Source organism: Acyrthosiphon pisum, chromosome A1 (assembly GCF_005508785.2).
Source record: "Acyrthosiphon pisum isolate AL4f chromosome A1, pea_aphid_22Mar2018_4r6ur, whole genome shotgun sequence".
NCBI lineage: Eukaryota > Metazoa > Arthropoda > Insecta > Hemiptera > Aphididae > Acyrthosiphon > Acyrthosiphon pisum.
The window spans coordinates 103,156,796-103,178,421 of NC_042494.1; the positions used below are offsets into that span (position 1 = coordinate 103,156,796).

Sequence of the window (21,626 nt, forward strand, 5' to 3'; positions counted from 1 at the left end):
CGACCGGTTTGTGAGTAGGAGGTCGCAAACGATAGCCGCTCGCCGTACAGTTTCACACGCGCTGCACCGGCTGTATATCGGCGGCGATCGCGGTGACAACGACCATCAGCGGACCAGCAGGCTCCAGGACCAAGACAGGACCACTTCACGACCACCGCGAAATGAGAGCAACGGCGATTTTCGTCGCTCTTGCCGGCGCGTTACTGGTGTTAAGCGCCGACGCGGCCTCCGTTGACAACGGTACGTAATTAAATGTAGCCTATATATAGGTACGTGGCTATACCAACATTTAATGAAATTTATTTTTTGTAAAAAAATGGTACGACGCGAAATCCCTCCCCGCGCTCTTATTATTTTGCAAAAATTGAATTTTATGAGTTTCGAATTTCAACAAAATGAATAGGTAAACCGTAAATTTTAGCGTTTTATTATTTAAAAAAATATATTTACAGTAGGTACTCGTATACAGTATACTCGGGTTGTAGAAATGATCAAAACGTATAAGGTTTTGGTCGTTTGGTAATGAATCCAACTCTTCTCACTCAAAAAATAAAACTCTCTTATTATTGTTTTTACATCCTAATAAATATTAACATTTTATACACTCAAAAATGTTAACATCCGAAAAATAATTATCTGAAACTACTTTGTAGGTTCTGTGTAGGTATATGTTATACGCTTAACAATAAGATATAATACCTAGTAATAACTAATAAGCGACTTAATATTAGCTTTGTATTATTGGAAGTTTTTGTACTTAGGATTTTTAGTAAATTGTAATTATTAAATTAATTAATTAATTTTGATTAATATTACAAATCAACTATTCCATCAAACAGTCATATACTCACAAGGAGGGCCGTGGAGAGAGAAACCCGTGCCGAGAATCATTAAATTCTTATTTTTCTGGCCACTCTTAAAAAATGTCACGCCCGGGGGAATCCTCCTCCCCTTTTCGTTAGGCCTGATTGTAAGTTATAAGTCATTACCTACTCATTACCCTTAAATACACTATGATTATATTAACTAACTTTTTAAGTACCTACCTGGTTACCTACGTAGACTCCATTACTTGAAAAATAATTAATACATTTATTAAGTCATATAATATTTGTATTTATAATATAGTTTAATATAATTAAATATTTATATTTATATATTTAAAAGTTTAAGTATATTCTACAGATATAAGATAAATTAATAAATCATTAACCATAAGGTTCAATAGAACGAATGTAAAGAGTTTTCATGTTTGTTTCTATACAATTATTATTTATGGGAATATATATTGTATATAGTCAAGAATTTTTTATATAGTAAACATCTGCCTCGTTGTGCCAAATTTTTAGTAAGTAATTAATGTATATTAAACGCCCATCGTTTGTTATTGTTGAACTTGAATAAAAAAACAAACGAATCATGCAATGATGGTATCCGTTTTATTATAGATACATATATTTTATAATGGATATTTTGGACCATATAATTATACATGAAAATATTATGAATTACCTATAAATTATTAATTATAATACATACTAGTATATTACATATAACTGCTACTTCGAGACTTAAACGGTTTAATTTAGGTTGTATTGGGGATGTTTATACATTTTTACATAACTTTTGAATTAATAAATTCTTACAGAATGTTATAATTTATTACTGAAAACGAAATATAATTGGTTGGTGTCATGTATTATAATATCCATTATCCATTAGAGTTACACCGAACGTAAGTTTCCTTATAATTTGTTTCAATAACATTGTATTATGCATACTATAACTATATGCAAAACATAAACAGATAAATTCAATAATATATAATATTTTGTATCCTGGGATAAGATATAATTAATATGACAAGAATGACAAGCAGATCGAAACTTTTAATTATAGATACCTATAAATACTCGTAAAATAAATTATTATACAAACACGAATGTAATAAAAAAAAAACAACTTTCGACTAGGTACTATAGAATAGAAGATTAGTATGTAATTTAAATTTGATTTATATGGTTTTATTATATTTATGGAAGTATATGCTAAAAAATAACCACTTTATATTCGAAAAATATTCCCACTATTTTTCCAACTACTATAAACCATTGCTTTACTATGGTAATTATTTATCTTTCATAATACGACTTAAATTGATCGTCAGTAAAAAGTAGAATCATACGCTCTGACAAAATTGTACAATGATTAATAATATTATGTTTATAATACTGTAACTACGAAACATTAATTTATTAGGTAGATATTGCATAATTACTATAATAAGTAGCTTGTACATTTTTATTTTATTTATTTATTTAATTTGGTCATTCTAAAAAGTAAAAAGGTTTTGATTTTATTTGGTTTGGAGTCGATTTTATTTCAATATTATTACTTATTTAATTTATTTATTTGTGGATATAATTTAAAAATAATCAATTATAACTATTTATTATTCATTGAAAAATAATAAAATTCCAAAAAGAAAATTTAAGGACAAGTTATATTGGTAGATATTACAATATTTTTTTTATATAATATAATAAAAAAATAATACTAAAACCAGCCTTCAACATAAAAAAAAAAAATTAGAAAATCTTGTTTATTGTATAATATTATATTACAATCTTTAGGTGCCTACTTTTTAAATTGAATGTGGTCTTAACATGCAATACTGAATATGGAAGATAATAAAATTGTTTACAATTCTTAGAGATATTAATAGCTTAATGTTAAGTGACATCAAAGGTGTAAAAACGAGTTTTTTGTTTGATTTCTATCAAACTATAAAATACCAATAGGTACCTACTTTATTACAAAACTTAGTTGTGATTTGAGTTTCTTTAATTTTTCTTGAAAAAATAATATAGGTATCATGATGCAACTTGCATCTATGCTATAATTTATGGAAAGAAGATTCTATGACGTAAGCATTGGGCAAAATAATTGTAAATAAATATTTATCAACAGATCGCTGTTTTATAATTATTACCTATACCTAGGTAGTAATAAATATTTTTTTTAAATAATTAACAAAATATATAAATTAATGGACCTACAGTAATCAACTATCACATTTCGCATAGTTAGGTATTACCTATACTCAATAAATAACCTAACCTAACCTAACCTAACTATTAACATTTACAGATCAATAAAAATGTTAAGAATTAAATTAAGTTTACATTAAAATAGTTAGTAATACGATAAATGAACATAAATAACAAGACTTATTAAAAAATGGCAGTATTAAAAAGTTACAATTTGTTGCAATATGTAGGTATATTCCGTACTATGTAGGATGGGAATAATTTTTAGATGGAGAACAAAAAATTACTTATTCTTATTTTAACTGCGTCTGAGCCACTTTCACTTATAAAAGACATTTAAATGTTATCAGAAGCTGTTTAAACTCAATATTGTACTAACCTAGCGTAAATTAATTATACGTGGGTCACCTAACCGCGTTACACCATATAGGTACCTTATTCGTACTATGACGGACGTTAACAACTGAGAACGCATAATTTATTTTTAGTACAAATGACTGAAATATGAACGTCGTGACTGAGCCACAGGTGTTTAACTAGAACTCTTGGCAAATCTTTCGTGTTCACAATAACCACACAGACCATTGTAAATGACAATAGTTTATACCAAAGTAATTCAACTGCGATGCTTTGATGACTGATTGAATACACCAACACGTGCCATGTGTGAGGTGCGCTCTCAGGTGTGGGACAAGCGAATGCGTAAAGAATTATACCTATAGGCTATAGGTATACTAGATATACTTATTATATCTATATTCTATTTCAATGGACATTTTTGTCCACAGTGTAATTTACTTTTTCATTATTCGATGACAATGTGTTTTCCCTAATGCGTTAAAACCATAGGTATAATATATACCGACAAATCAAAATCGCGAAGGTGTTGTCACACAATCATGACACGTAATACGTAATAAATTTACAATAAATTATAGATAAACAATAATACCAGTATGATTAATGGATATTATCATGTTTTCCGTAGAAGTCACGAAAGCCGTCGAAGACGCGGTGTCCAGCGATAGATTTACAATAGTGATCAAAGACGATGGACCGCCGAACGGACGGAAGCACCGCAAACCCGAAACTGTGGCCACCATTGAATTTCCCGGTTACTATCAATTCACGTTAAAGATCGATAGGACTGAAGGACAAGGTATGTAGTGTATATTATTATGATATTTGATATTGTTTATGGTGTAAGGCAACAGAAAAAGAAACGGACGTAATAAATCTTTACCCCAATAAAACCACTGCCGCCGTAGATCGTATATACTTGGTGCGTAGGTTTTGTGGGTATACGCGTCGTGTGTAGGCTTGTCGTGTTGGATCCGATGCTCGATGATCTAAAAAAAATACTTTATATACAAACTATAATATTATCATCTCACGTGTAACCAATAGCGTCGTATTTGCAGAATACCTATACTTTACACGGGATTACCTACCGCAATTTTTTTCAACAGTTTTTAAATTACTATTAGGTAGGTGTATCGTATATTATATTATTATGTACAGTGTTTTTTTTGTATAGAATTGATATTAATATGTGCTCTGTGTGCCCACTTGTATTGAGTTACTCGAGTTTCATAGGCGTATTATTATCATATAATATATATTATAATAGAATGCATCAGTTGTATACAGATGAATAGATAATTGTCTATACTCTATAATATGTAATCAGAATTACATTCACGGTGTTTATATATGTATTATGTACCTATTTATCCATAGAGGTATATATGTATAAAAAATTAAAGTATTTTATAAATTTCCATTTTCTAAACAACTTGCGTTTTACAGAGTGAAATATAGGTAACTTGTTTCAATATTCTAATTACAGTAAAGTACCTATTAGCGTTTTGGTTAATTTTAGTAAGTATTTTATTTTAAATATTTTTTTTCTTTTAATTTCTTATCTCAATTACATTTAAATCAAAGTCATACGTTTTGCATAATTGATATAATTTGTTGTTTGTATAATAGAAAAAAATGTATGACAACAATTTAAAATACTATGAACTAAATTCTCTTAAAATAAACATTAATCGTATTGTTCAATTTTATTATATGGGCTAATAAACAGTTAGTTCCAAAAACGTCATCTGGCCTATTTATATATAATTATTTTACGAGGACCACATTTCTTTAGTGACTCATTTTGTAATAAATGATTCTTGCCATAATAGGAACTGTTATATTCTTTTTTTGTATCGGTATTGGGCCAATCATGGGTATAGGATTTTTTTTTATTGAAGTTACCCCGGAAGTAACTATACCCATAGGCCATAATATATCCTTTATTATGCTTACAAGTTACAATGTATTATCATACAATTCGAAGTCATAAATAATGTTATAAATAACCTATAAACATATTAAAAATACTTTCCAAAACGAAGTTTTTCTTTTCATGGCTTTCACAGTTTTAAGATAAATTATTGTTTTATTTTCAATGAATTATACACCATTATCGATCTCCTAGATTGGGATAAGTATTTCATGCCAAAAATTCTTCAATAAACCAAAATAATATTATCTAACAAATCAATATTCAAGAATAAAATACTAATTAAAACTAATTATTTAAATTTATCTGAAAAATAAATGTTGAAATTTGTATTACAATTTGCAAAATATATGTGTAGATTATTGTTACAAATGCGAATGACGCATTATTAAAGCATCTCTTACTCTTTTTATATAATCCATAAATAAAATATAAAAAAAAAATGAGTAGCAAAGCTAAGGAAAAGGATAAAAAAGAAACAGTGATCGGCAAATTCCTCCGAAGATCCAGTTAGACATGCGTCCTTAAAAGGATATACTACCAGATAATCCCACGACATATCGCGCATTATACTAGCCTATTTAAGTTCTTGACGAACGAGAGACGGAAAAAAATCTCTAGGTACGTGAGTGAAGTGAGGAAAAAATACCAATATATTATGGTTTCCGGAGAAGCCTATTGTCTTGACCGTAAATAAACTTGGATTAAGGTGAAATTTGAATAACATATAAACTATTGCAGCGTACTGACAGCATATAATTATGAGATACATGGAATTTGAATGTTAGTAAAATATTTAATGTATTCTAAGATACAAGAGTGGGACGATATCTGTTCTATTTTTTTTAAATTTCGAAACTGTTTGCGTTTAGCTCATTTCATTAGTTTGAGATTTATTTTAACTATAGTATGAATATATTTATATATGATATATTTACTAAGTTATATTATTATAATGATAAAAATAAAACATTTTAGGAACGAAAAACTAAACACCATGTGTCTTGTACTCTTGTAGTCTTGTAGTCTTGTACCTTGATGGCTTGTTTTAAAACTTCATTATTTTTGTTCAATTCTCTAGTAAATCCATTAAAGTTGATGAATTTTCTTGTGGTACAATTCATAATCATAACTAGACGTACCTATAGACATTTTTAATATATCCATAACTTATAACTGATTTTTTATTCATCCAAATAAAATTATATACTATACTATGTACGTTTTTGTAGTAATCGTATCAACCAAGAGCAATGGCAATACAGTAACTGAGAACTATAATGTAAAATCTTTGATTAATAATACATCATCTTCAAAGACACTTGTGTTGGCCGTGGATCAGAGGAAACCAGGGGCTACCATGACATTATATGTCAACTGCGAGCACTTCGGTACACTGCGGACGATTAAAACTCTTCGAGAAGTGTATTTTGACATGAGGGATCCTCATTTACAGATGGTAAGTAATTATCAGGCTTATATTAAAAATTAAATTAAAAAAACTATATAGTGTATAGTGTATACATTAAAATCCATTAACATGCTAAATTTGTATTCGTATACACTAAAAAATAATTTTAATCGTAGTATACATTACCATTGGCATAATGTCATGTTTGAAATTGACGATTAAATAATCTAAAAATCAAAGGATCATAATATATTGAATAAACATAAATTCAAGTATCTATCTAAACATATGTTTAACACTTGATATATTTAGGTATGAAAATGAAGAAAGATTCAAAATATATTTTATTTAACAAATTTGAATCTAAGTATAGTATCTTAAGCTGAATAAACTACAACATAAGCATAACATAAAGTGCATTTTTCGTGGAGATGCGCTTTTTATTTCTATTAACTGTCATAGAGTATAAATTATAACTCTTAAGTCGCTATAAGCACACTTAAACCATCTGTGAATAGGTATCAATGTATCATTAAAATGTTTACGTAATTGTCCTATCGTATATAACATAATAATTACAATATTACATAATGCATACATACTTCAAATTTCAATCTAGAATTTACCGTGTATTCATTCACATTACACATGGTAAATACCTTAAAACCAGACATTATAGTCATTACCATAACTAGATAGGTATATAGTACAAACATATTACGGTAATATAATATATTGAATGTGGATGTCCCATCCATATTTTGTGACTATTTACCTTTAATAATATAATGATGATATTATTTTCTTCAGTTATACAATAATTTATATCCTATAACTAATGTTGTGTGACACATATACATAATATAGGCACTTGTACTACTTACACATACAAATAGACATGCAACTAATTACAATTAGGTAGTAGGCACACATTTAAAGACCAGTAGGAAATCGGATCTTGTTTGTAATTAATATTATCAATAATTTTTAAAAAAAAAAAACGGAAATTTTTACATAAAACTATTTCGACAAATTCGATTTTGTTTTTGTTTTATTTAAAAAATAAACAAGTGTAATGACTTGAATTTTTCACCAAATATTTATATGTATTACAATTTCTATATAAGTGAAAGTAGACAGTAGTGTATAATCGTATATTCTTATTTTTAATTCGAACATGACAATTATTGACATTTTAATATTTTATAAACGATTCAGAGTGGAAATTAGTTTTAAACAAACTTACAGTTTTATAGTTTACTTTGGAAATTCATTGTATTAGTCGTATTGAACAGATATAAACATTAAAACATACATGGTATTATTAAAAACAAATAGCAGGTGCACAGTGGTAGACCACCCGTAATGTTTGAAATAAAACTATCATATATTTTATTGGAGTGAATAAATTTTCGAACGAAATGAAGTAAAATGAAATTTAGATTATTCAGAGGGTCTGGCATCATGTCATTCTCCCATAAACATGCCAATAATGACTGCAAGTTGTAACTTTTAGTTGATTTTATTTTTTAATCATAAAAAATATTTGTCCTATTTTAAGTTTATTTTAATAATATTGGTTTTATAATCTTATAGACGCACGAAAGAAGATTCCAAATAAAAGTATTCCCAGATACAGATTGGAAAACTACTTTGACGGCACAAAAATGTCCAACTATTGACGATGGTTCAGACGACGTAGAACTAATGCCTGCGATGCAACCACTTCCAGTTACCGAAATTGGAATTCGAATGCCAAGTATTGGAAGAGGTAACTTTCAAAATATATACCAATATAAAATACGTATTATAATATTATTTTTGTACTTCATATCATAAACCTTTATGGATTTCAGGTGATATTCCAATCAATCACGACTGTGATGGTAAGTGGAGAAACTTTGTTTTATTTTCTAACCTCACTAATGCACTATATGCATAGGTAGTACACAGATTACTCGCCATGTAATAATATACACATTGTGTCTTATTGTATTTTTAGATCTGTTTTTCGTAAAAACTATTCAAGAGTTGATGCAGATGGTTAAAAAACTTAGAGAAGACGTTGAAGCTCAAGTGAGTAGACTCAAACAAATGCCTGATGGCTAAGACTAAAACAACACAGTCATTAATTAAACTGAATATTTTTATAGCGACTCGAGATTTATAGACTACGCCAATTGCTTGAGCAGTGCGACGACTTCTGCAGGCCAGGTATGAGGAAAACGTAGGCTCACAGTGATCCAGGGCTGGACTTCGACTCTAGTTATTTGATTTATATAATTTAATAATTAGTAGCCTACATACTTGAAAAATGACCTTTATTTATTTTATACTACCTATACTAACTTCTCATTAATATACGTAAAAATCAGATCTAGTAATTTAACCGTTTGTAACCTATTGCACCGTTGTGTTATTTTACGAAAATAAATTTTTTTAAATTTATTTTTCATAAAGCATTCTTCTTTTTTTTTTTGATCAAATACCACCCAAGTCCAGCCTTGGTCAGCGTACTGTACCTATACAACTGTGGAGTAGTATGTATTATTTAATTTGTATTTTTTGTCCAAGGCTGGTCTTTGGGAATACCTATAAATACTCTATATCATAAGTAATGGATTTCTAGGTATTGAATAATAAGATTATAAATTTGTTCAAAATTGAGTGTTTAGTACTAAGAACAAATTGAAAACTTTTTGAAAACTGGTTAAAAATTATGCATCAAAAAATATTAACACAAAAGAATTTTCTATGCACACCTAATATTAAATTTATTAATAATGACAAAAACTTGTTTTAAAACTTTGATAGAAATATTTAATTGCCAAGATAATATTTACTATGAGCAATATAATTCATTAAATAATCAAAACAATTTGTTTTGTAGAGAATAATTATTACAGCTAGTATACCTATATAATTATTACATAATTCGTAAATAATCATAATTTATAGACTATAGTAGGTATATGTTTGTAATATTATAACATTTAGCCATACAAGTACGTAACTACTTGTGTCTTATAGCTCGTTTCCTAATAAAAATATATTTCTTACACCATTTGGATATGCATGAATCAATAATGAATTACGATTCATGAGTTTTAAAGTTCAAAATGTTTACTAAAAACAACATTTAAGCTAAAAAATACATAATATTATATGTATTATGTTCTAATTATATTGTCATTAATTTACTTATTAAAGTGACATATTTTTAATAAAAACAAATTTAAGCTTGTGCGATAAACATGTTTACTGACTGCTAGGTACATAATGTCTTACAAGCACAACTGCACATGTTATGCTTTTTTTTATACCTACCTACGATTAATTAAAATAATTGTTATAAAAATTGAAACCTATATAATAAATTGTTGAATACACAAAACATGATAATATCTACGTACCTATTAGGTATCTACGTTATGAACAATTAAAAGACAAAATATTATTTACACTTGAGACTTTAAGACACTTGATGACTGATGTTACATTTTTCTTCATAAAAGACCGATACACTATATTATGTATAAGACAACAGGTGATATCCACGATAACTTTATAATAACTTTCAATTATTGTCACCGCGTAGTGTCTACACCGTTTCCAGTTTCGGTGTGGGTGTTTCGATATATTTATCTAAATTAGCATATTAATGAAAAACGAGTAAAAATCACACAAAACAACACTATATTTAAACAATCGGTATTGGACAGGTGGTGGTAACATACCGACCCTGCCGCCGCCGAAACCTAGTTGCAACAGCAGTCCCCCGGTGTGTTATCCCGGAGCGGAGTGCCGTGACACGCCCGACGGACCGCGGTGTGGCCGGTGTCCACAAGGAATGGTGGGCGACGGCAAGATGTGCAAACCAGGCCGGACATGCGCGGTGAAGCCATGTGCTCCAGGTATTTATAATATTATGCTCATAGTACAAGTTAAATCCTAAATAGTAGTAATATTAGAATTAATATTAAACTTTTTAGTTTTTACCGATAACACTTATTGGTTGACTTAAAGCATCTGCACTCTGCAATGACGAGAATAAGGGTTTGTTCCTCACTGGCAAAGCCCCTCAAAATGAATATGAATCCCTCTTTAGTTTTTTTTATAATAAAAATGAAAAAAATACTTATTTTTGTCCATGCATTTTTTAAAAAATATTTTATATCACAATATTACAGTATACACAGCTGTGAGCTAATGCATCTGTCACCTGCAATGTACCTACGTAGATTTACAATAGGGTTTTATCATAGGCAGAGATTAAAAGGTGCTTGAGGCGCCTGCCCAAAAATATTCAAAAGCCTCCCACAATAAAATAAATGATGGATCTCTATCATCTACCTAACCTGAGTGTAAAATTCTATCAAATCTCTACCATGATTTGTATCCACAATAATATTGTGTTTTAATGAACTCAATATAATATTGTAATTCAAAGACATATTTTTTCAGTATTTAGTAAATTCTAGTGATTCATAATATTATAATTAATAATACTACTAATAACTTAAACCTAATATAATTTAAGAAATTTAATTTTGGATGTTAGTTTTACTTTCCATATATATTTCACGGAAACAGGTGGTAGTCAAGATTGGAATTGGTTCCCGGGTCAAAGTGTAAACCATATATTATCATCATACAACTTTTCTAATTGGTTCCGATACGTAAAAATAGGTACCTAATATTATTAAGATCTGATGACTGCTGTGATTTTCTACCAAAAATGTGGGTAGAGCTTTCATCTACTTCAGAATGAACTACACATTGTTGCGAATTGTTTGACAGAAAACTCAAATCAGAATTATTTATCACACCACCTAAAATTTATTTGTTTTGTTGATCCAAAAAGAAATTTAATGTTATATAATATGAAACATATCTATAACAAAGAAACACGCTTAAAGTCAAGAAAAACAGATAAAAAGGAAAACTTAATTGGTGAACAAAATAAATGAAAAAATTTAATCGAGTTTAAAGTTCTTATAATCTGTATACGTAGTGTATCTGTTGAAAATGTTTAGGTAGGTAGCTCATTAATTTTTAATTATATTATTATTTATTTTAATTAACTTCGACGTTCGACTTTTTTGATATTGAGCGAGACCATTATATAAATTACCTATTTTATTATAATTAGTAATGAAAAATACGTAGGTTGGTATATTATTGTGTATCGTGTATGGTAGCTGATATAGCCGTATTCCTTATTTTCGTATACAGATTGATTACAGCAACACTGCAAACGTGTTAATCTCTAAAACTAGTTAGCTGGATTAATATAAAATAATTTGTCAACATTAATTGTTGAAAAAATTATTTTTACATAATTATATAATTAAAATTAAAGTTTGTCGGAGAACCAATTCGTATGCTTAACCGAACCTGTAGACCATCCGGGGATCAATCCGGTATATGGGTATAGTGGGTACCAAGGCAATTATCATTTATCGTAGGCGTCCGTCAAGATAACGGAATTGAGTGAGATGACGGTTAAGTACCGAATTTTAATGGTCGTCGGCTGAGGACGAAAATGCTTCCCCTGGTAGCTCTCCTCAGACTTTTAGTCAGTATTAACTAACACTTTATATATATTATACATCATTGACATGATATTATGACATAAATACTAGACATTTCACTAAACGAAATGTTGCAGGCGTCAGATGTCAAGACACCGTAGAAGGTTTCCGATGCGGTCCCTGTCCGGAAGGGTTCATCGGCGACGGTCAGAGGTGCCGTCCACGTGGATGTGACTTAGCCCCTTGTTCTCCAGGTAGGTACACGATACCTCAGAACTATGACGTGCGTATAATTTTTATATAATATATACTACTGAGGTACCGAGAAAGAAAAGTTTTAAAATATATTCATGGTAAGATACGAAGAGTATAGGTTATAATATTATTACTATTTGATCTTTGTAGGTGTGCAATGCCTGCCGTGTGAAGAACCACCTTTCTTCAAGTGCGGCAGTTGTCCAACGGGGTTTACTGGCAATGGAACGAACTGCGTTGATCTAGATGAGGTGGGATATTTGAATATTTCAACAATGTTTACCTACCACAGATTATATAAAATATTATAATCTGTGGTAAAATGTTAATTCAGTGTTTTTATGTACAAGCTACTAAAACGGTTGGCGGACTCTTTATGGCGGGATCAAATAGATTATAGAATGCATTGTATACTATACATTACTACTGACATTGGCTAAACTGTTATTGCCTGTTTAGTTGTTAACCAAAATAAAAACTGGAGGACGGAGTGGCCGAACGGACTAGGTACGGCGTCTGTTCCGACGCGTACCTACCATTGTCGGTTCGAATCTCGATCTCGGGCAGAGGCCACCATCCCCCTACCTGGCATGGCAGAAACCTACGGGTGTCCAATTTGAAATTCTGGCAAAACTAAAACACACGTGTTAACCAAACCTACAGTACCCTCCCCCACAGTTGAAAACAACCCAATTGCCTAAGTTGCCACAGGTTAAACAAAAAAATTCAAGTTCAAAACTATCTGGGAATTGGGGGATTAAATTCCGGCTGATAGGTACGCATATAATATAAGGGATTTATAAAACATTAAAACCCCTCTATCCACCCCTAAGTCTGACAAAATCTTCGTAATTGTAAAGTTTCTCTTGTTATGTTGTTGTACGCTTGTATAATTCGTATCATTTCGATCATTACAGTGTGATCTGGATGAACCTTGTGATCCCCGAGTGCAGTGCACAAACCTTCGACCTGGTTACAAATGCGGTCAATGTCCACCGGGTTACACGACCGTGGGCCCATCACAGGGTATTGGTGCCGAAGGCACAAGGAGGACGGACGAGGGTCGTCACCGGTGCGTGGATATTGACGAATGCTCCGACGGCCGAAACGGTGGCTGTGCACCCAACTCGCAGTGCATAAACACCGAAGTGAGATCATCTACTTTTTCACACGTTTTTTCAACTAGTTTAGTATTGTTATTCGTACCAGAATTAAATTTGTGATACGTATTACGTAATTTTAAAAAGATAAACATATTTTGCATATATTATATATATATATTATGTCTATGTTGAGTGTATTCACAGGTAGTGTATACTTACTTTGACAGTAATTTGACTAATTTCGTTCTTATTTTCTCGTTGATCAGGGTTCTTATCGTTGCGGTGGCTGTCGGTCAGGCTACATCGGAAACCAGTCGTTGGGCTGTTTATCGGTCGAAAATCTAAAGAAAACCCCGTGGATGTGTCCGGATGGTACGATGTGTCATCAAAACGGAGAGTGTGTTAGATCAACTACTGGTAAATTTTCTTGCGAAGTAAGTAGAATGTTTGATTTATATATTTATCATACAGCAAATATATTTTATGCCTTTATAAAATGTATACAAATAAATTATATTTTATCTACCTAATATAATAAAATTATATCGAATAATGGTTTATACTCTATCGCAAGATCGAATTAATCAATATTCAATACCATCATATTAGATCATTTCTAAAAACCTATAAATTACGTATACTTATACTTTATATTAGTGGCTTGTTCAAGCAACAAACATGGGTGTGGGCATTAATAGTATGAAAATAGGACATTTTATAGGTCAGTGTAACAATATTATGAGGGTTAAGCCCGTAGGTTACTTAAATTATTTGAACAACATTCATTTTTTTTATTACACGCCACTGTGAACATGTATAAACTATAAACCACACTGTACACTGCACAGCATATTTTTGAGTACCCACCATCGACCTACCCCACCAAGATAATACCTATGGAATTTATTCATAATTACAAATTGAAAAAAACTAAAACTGATATTGATAGTTATATTATTATACTTACCCTTTTGCCATACAATACCGCTGACCATACTAATCCACTGATTTACACAAATTGGCAACAACTAGTTTCATGTAATGTATTACTCATAATATATTATTTTACTATGAATGTCCGCAGGGGGTCTAAGAAAGAAGTAAGTGTATAATATTATAAAAATACTTATGAGTTATGAATTAATAATTATAATTATTAATATATATATTATAATTCCATATACTTGTCAAATATTCCATTATCTAGGGACTCTCTCCATCTAACTCAAGATTATATTGGCCTTGTTTCTCTTTCACTGTAACTATAATTTTATATATTAATTATTACTTTTATTTCAGTTATTTTTATATTATTTTATCTGTTTTTGTTAGGTTTTACTACACTAATTTAATTTTTATCTGATATGTTTTCTTTATATAATTTGTAAAAGGATATATATCCGTTGATATACAACATAAATAAATAAATAAATATAATTCCATTCTGGGGGGGGGGGGTCGAGACCCGGGACCCCCTTCCGAAAATGCGCCACTGGATACGCAATGTAATTGCAAAATGAAGTACACCTCTAAAGTCTAGTTGTAAGAATACTTATATTTAAAGTATTTCATAATTCATATTATGTATAGGTATATTATCAAGAGGGGAATGGCATTTCATTATCACCCCTCTCACCACAATATTTACGGTATTTACTAAAATTTATGGTAGATTATTAGAGGTAATAGAAAAATACTACTAGTAGACAGTGTAGTAAATAGTATAATACTGTTATAGTATAGTAATAAAATAATAGGTGCTCATCGTCGTTCGATATTTTAGTGTGTCGTAGGCTGGGCTGGAAACGGCAAAATATGCGGACCAGACTTGGATTTGGATAGATGGCCGGACATCGATTTGGCATGCAATGACACGCGGTGTAAAAAGGTTAGTGCAGTATAACTGTCCAATAAATATAATATACGAAAAACGTATACATCGCGTTTTCTTTGTTTCGGGGCACAGGACAATTGCGTCAGGGTACCCAATTCGGGACAAGAAGACGCGGACCACGACGGCATTGGCGACGTGTGCGATGACGACGCCGACAACGATGGCGTGCCAAACACACCGGTAAGACAATAAGACTAATCATGTAGGGCAGTGGGAGAAAAATCAGTGTGGTATTAAGTTTAGTTGTATATTAAGGAGAGTATAGGTAACCACACTATGTAGGTAGTTGTCAATAATATTATAATAATATAATATATCTACGCTTATCGTAGACTGTGTTCAGTTTAGGATTATGTTTGCAGATCTGGACAAAAATGACATGAAATAGCTGACCTTTGCCATCTAGCTCTATAGCTTCCTAGTCAGTTTCTTTTCCTGTATTTGTAATTCTAGAACTAAGCTTTTTCCACTCTCCCGTAATTATTGACGTTAATTCAAATGAGTTGAGAATTACCATCATTTTAAATTTCCACAGTGGCCAATTTTCCACATTAGATAATTTTGTTATTTTCACTGAATTGTCCATCCTGAGTTTTCCTGTTTATATAGCTTTGAAGAATAACAAAAAATACTTGTATAGAGAGTAGTTCTTTTGAAGTCCAATAGTTTATCCAGATAATGTGTCTAGGCCCCTAACCTGTTGAGTTTAGGATTTTGTTTGTAGATCTATCTGGACAAAAATGACTACACTGCTTTTAGTAATATAACTTATAAGTAACATTTTACTAAACGCATGGCGTACACATAAGTAATAATATAATGACGTAGTGCCTACAGTATGCTAAAAGTCGGCCTTATTGCCCCTGTTATTGTAACATTTATGGCGTGATTTGCAATTTTCGAATAACAACTACCTATGTTGTTATTATTGCACAATATGATGTTACTTTTTGTACAATATTAAATTATATTCAACTATTTAAGACTTTTATGTGACAAAAAGTATAATGAATCATTATTAATGATGCATATATTGATATACGGGGTAAACAGGAAGACCTGAAAAAAATTATGTTATACTCAAACGTATGAAAAAAATTGTTAAAATTATATGAGTTTAGTAAATAATTTAAGAAATATACTCATGTCAAAAAATTCCTGAAAATAATATTTTGAAATAAGTTATTACGTTTCAAATTAATTTAATCAAAAAAATATTGATATTTTAAAAAATAAACTACCTGATTTAGCAAAATGTTTTTACAGTAAAAATTGTTCATATAATCAGATTCATTATACATTTTTATTCATATACATTTTAAATTTGTCCAAATAAAATAAAAATATTATTATACATGTAACACATAGGTACTACCATAAATTATATTAAAAAAAAATTTTAAATATTGATTAGAACAAAAGTTATTTCACCAAACTATTATAGTACAGTATATAATATATTGGTTAGCTAAAAATTTGTTGGCCTACCTATCTAGTGGTTGAATACCTTTCAAAAAGTTGAAATGACGCCCCTCAAATAAACAATTAGGTATACTACACAATTTATTAAATTTTTTTTTTATGTTTCCTTGTAACGTGATAACACTAAGAACTAAGAACACTATTTTATAAAACTTAAGAAAAGAACCCTATGGGGGAATCTGACCCCACATTCCCCCTTGTATACGCCCCTGTAGGTACTACTGTACTAGGCACCTGTCTAAAAATTCGTCGAATTTCTTTTGTATTAATTGCAGACGCTACATGCCTATATATGTATATAATAGGTATCTACCTATGTACTAGACTCTCTATTATATAAAAAGTATTGAAATAACTTTTCGGTAAATATATTTAGATAATTGGTATAGCACCTAAAAAAATCACTAGTTAAAATTTGATGAGTAGGCATTGAAATATTTATTTTTCAGTTTTTTATGAAAAACCCAAATTATTTGGGTATACTATTTCCATAATTCTACCGAAAAATCTAAAAATTAAAATTTTTTATAAATAACAGTTGTGAGTTAAGAGTGGTAATTGGCGAGTGAAGCATATATTATAAAATATCAGTCGACTGTTGTTTAAATTTTATCTTTTTCCGACATCATGTTACCACTCATCTGCATAATGCAGTTTTCTTAAACCTACACATCCCCGTGGAGTTTTGGGGTTGACAAATTTTAAATTGTTATACACCACCGCGCGGTTTTATTTTCCAAGAAACACTTCTTGTTTGTATTATTATAATAATATTTAAGCGCAGTCGTTTCGCACACCACGTCACCAAAAATGTTCATCATTTGCCATAATAACGAGTCTCTCGAATATCTGTAAACCGCAGCTGTAGACAGGTCCTATATATAGTGGCTAGTAGATACCTATTACTTAGTAGTTAGTACTAGAAGTTTACTAATTTTTCGGTTGTTGCACAGGACAACTGTCCGTTGGTGTCCAACCCGGACCAAATGGATTCCGATCAAGATGGTGCGGACAAAAAAGGCGATGCTTGCGACAACTGCCCGACCATACCGAATCTAGATCAGCACGACACGGACAACGATGGAATAGGAGACGCTTGCGATGCGGATATTGACAACGACGGTAAGTGATATTAATTGCTAAGCGTTAGTTTAATGAATTAAAAAAAAATTAATTAATTAATAACATTAATATTTCTTAAAGGAACAGACAAGCCAAAACAATTTTTCTTTAAATTATTAAATGCTAAATTATTGAAATCAGAACTACTGAAAACAATTTTGTCAAATTCCAATCTAAAAAAATATTTACTATTTTAAAGAGATATTGGGATATCTAGAATAACCGTGTGACATCATTGGACCGGACTCTGCATAATCGCCTATGTTACGCGTGTAAAAGTTGCTCGATTTACACAATGTTTTACGAACCTAAACATTTTATTTTTGATATTTGATATATGTAGGAAAATATGATTTTTTGAGCTGTAGACGATAGAATCATCAGAATTTTTTTTAATATTAAAAATACTAAGAGATATTTTCGTTACACACCTACATAATATTATTGTAGGTAGTTACAACAGCGTAGCTCGTCGATTTATTTTGATACACGATTTAAATATTTCAAAAAAACTTAACACTTTAGAAATATGTTGGTTCCACTAACGTTTTCAGTGGGTACATAAAACATACCACATATGTAAAGCAAAAATTAGAAAATATACTTTAAGGGTAGGTAAATGATTCTATGAAGCGAGTAACGTTTACACGTATAAGATAGGCAATACCGCAAGCCCAGCCTAAAGACGTCACGCGTCTTTTTTCAATTCATCTTAAGTATAACTCATTGAATAATGTGAGTAAGAAATGCCGTTTAAAACCTATACGGCTATACCATTAGCCTTAGAATTGTACATTCTTTCAGATTAAAAAAAAAAAATGTTTTGTGTTTTGTGCTCTTTTAAGAATTTATACAGTTATAAATTATTACACATCATTGTAAACATTTCAGGGGTACTGAACCACGAAGACAACTGTCCGAAAAAGGCAAATCCCGATCAGAGGGACACGGACGGCGATGGTCTTGGTGACGTTTGTGACAACTGTCCGAGTATGCACAACCCAACACAAACAGATTCCGATAAAGACCTGATAGGTGATGCTTGCGACAGCGACATCGACAGGGACAGGTATACGTCATAAATATAACGAATCTAGGATAAAAAGCCCCGAAAAAATCTCCGGAAAAAAAGCCTCGTCATAGAAAAAAAAACCCCTTACCAATAAACACTAAACATTAAATGGATATGCTCTAATTATTGATATTATTTATTATTAATTTTTATATCAAAGTTTAAAACAAGGTTCCGCGTAAGTATACTTACTGTGCCATATGCAGTACCAAGAACATCCCATGAACATGTATTGAGGATTTGCGATGTTATTAATTAATGCATATTGATGTCATAATGATGTTAATGGGATTGCTAATGCCAGGTTGAGCAACTTTTTAAAAAGTATATTTATAAGAAGTTAGGTTATAACGTTTATAAGACTGCATTATGCGATATCTGTAGGATGTCTAGTGTAACTTCTATAATATGTGTATGTCTAAACATCTATATCATGTTCAATTTGAACAACCATAAGACATCCATTTTGCCTATTATATTACATCTCTAGGAAGTTATTTCAATAATATAGCATGAATGTTATTAATGTTAGGGGGATACACCATAGCCAGGGGGGACTTTGGGGCAAATGCTCAAATTTTTTTATGAACATTATTGGGATCATAATGTAAGAGGTTTACACAAGCTCTACTTAAAAATAGAAAAAAAATTAAATGCCACCTCCTAAAAGAAAAAGAAAAAAATATTGTTTTCTGCTTATGAGACTGATAAAATATAATATATAATATTATAATATAATACAATGTAATATAGTAGGTATATTATATACTATACTATATTATATTACTGTAGAATTATGAACCAATGACATAATTAACTGATCATACTTTTTATTAGAATAACAATTAATATTAAACTTCAAATAATAGTAAAAAACATGTTTATTAACATAGATCTTACATAATAAATGATAACATTTAATTCATAAATTTTAATAAATATATAATAATAATAAAAATTACATAAAAAAATTATAATAAAATTAATTGCTTAATACAAAAAAAAATCTCTTTACTAGATAAAAATAAAAAAAATTATAATATACTTAATTATTGATGTATATTATACAACTGTATAGGTACATTATAATATAAATATAAATATAAAAAAGCAGCTTTAGGTATTTGATAAAATACATGAATAACAAAAAATTATAATATACTAAATAATGTATATTATAAAACAGCAGTATAAAGTATAGATCATAATACAAATAAAAAAAAACCTATAATACTATAGTTAGTTCTGAAATCAAAAAAGGCGGGTAAGTGGATGTCGCTCTACTGTACCTACAGTAGGTTACAAGTGGGTCGCTGTAATAGATTGTGTTAAATTTGAATTCAATGATATAATGTCATTGTAACTATAAAAAAAACGATTCTGAGCGAAAACAATCAGTCAGCCTATGATATTACTAAGTATATTTGATGATATTATTGTGAATAAAGTAATTTATATATAACCTATTTACGTGGAACATTGCTTTAAAATGTCAATCTTTAGCTATACAATTTGAACATTTTATAAATTTTTAACCACAAAATAATTATTACATTTTAAATTTGTTAATTTTGTCGAAATTCGAACTTTAAATGCTTATAAAAAAAAACTGTGACTAAGGATTTTTAATATTTTTCAAATGTCATTGTAACAATATAGTAGGAGCCTTGTATTAAATTGTCAGTAAAGTTTTATTTACATTCATAGAAAAATACTATTAAAATTAGAAACTGAAAATGTTCCTAAACAGTTCAAAACAAATCTAAATATTTTGAAAATTTGATCATGCATAATAATATATATTATAGAAAATGCGAATATAAACAACCAGTGAAAATTTCATGTATATTTCATGTTCATTTGTTTTATAGTTACACCAAAAACCAAAACCGATATTTTGCGTAATTTTCTCTTTTTCCTTAATTTTTATGTTGTTTTTCCCGGCGCTTTTGAAAACTATTGTGAAGTTTAAATTTTGACCTCCCCAATGCACCAAAAATATTAACTTTCCTAGCCTTGTATTAATTTTTTACACTTTTTGGCCCAACAGATAAAACTTTATTGATATTTATAGAAAAAAAAACTAAAAAAATTGAAAACTTACAATGTCCGTAAACAGCTCAAAAAGAGTCAAATTATTTTCAAAATTTTATCGTATATAGAAAATGCTAATATAAACATTCAGTCAAATTTTCAAGTTTCTACAGTCTCTTGTTTTTTAATTACATCAAAATAAGAAAATCGTTACGTAAGAAATCGAGTGAATATCGAATGTTGTAAAAATATGAATTTGAAACGCTCATAAAAATTTAATTTGAGTTTCTTATAGACATTTTTTTTTTTTTGATAAAGGTAGATTATCCTATAAAGAATCTTGTATTACATTTTAAAATCTTAGTTCTAAAAT

The 21,626-nt window shown here is 29.8% G+C and overlaps 1 protein-coding gene across 1 annotated transcript in view; it reads left to right on the top strand.

Moving 5' to 3' along the window:
- LOC100168802 (cartilage oligomeric matrix protein) overlaps nucleotides 1–21,626 on the top strand; it is a 25,917-nt gene continuing 4,291 nt past the window's right edge. The window contains exons 1-16 of the mRNA XM_001948427.5: nucleotides 1–240; nucleotides 4,039–4,209; nucleotides 6,579–6,805; nucleotides 8,354–8,528; nucleotides 8,614–8,643; nucleotides 8,760–8,833; nucleotides 8,911–8,971; nucleotides 10,480–10,671; nucleotides 12,429–12,545; nucleotides 12,697–12,797; nucleotides 13,464–13,694; nucleotides 13,916–14,083; nucleotides 15,433–15,537; nucleotides 15,616–15,723; nucleotides 17,979–18,147; nucleotides 19,039–19,216. Coding sequence (XP_001948462.2) covers nucleotides 162–240; nucleotides 4,039–4,209; nucleotides 6,579–6,805; nucleotides 8,354–8,528; nucleotides 8,614–8,643; nucleotides 8,760–8,833; nucleotides 8,911–8,971; nucleotides 10,480–10,671; nucleotides 12,429–12,545; nucleotides 12,697–12,797; nucleotides 13,464–13,694; nucleotides 13,916–14,083; nucleotides 15,433–15,537; nucleotides 15,616–15,723; nucleotides 17,979–18,147; nucleotides 19,039–19,216 — 2,186 coding nt within the window. The 5' untranslated portion in view covers nucleotides 1–161. The remainder of the gene's footprint in view (nucleotides 241–4,038; nucleotides 4,210–6,578; nucleotides 6,806–8,353; nucleotides 8,529–8,613; nucleotides 8,644–8,759; nucleotides 8,834–8,910; nucleotides 8,972–10,479; nucleotides 10,672–12,428; nucleotides 12,546–12,696; nucleotides 12,798–13,463; nucleotides 13,695–13,915; nucleotides 14,084–15,432; nucleotides 15,538–15,615; nucleotides 15,724–17,978; nucleotides 18,148–19,038; nucleotides 19,217–21,626) is intronic.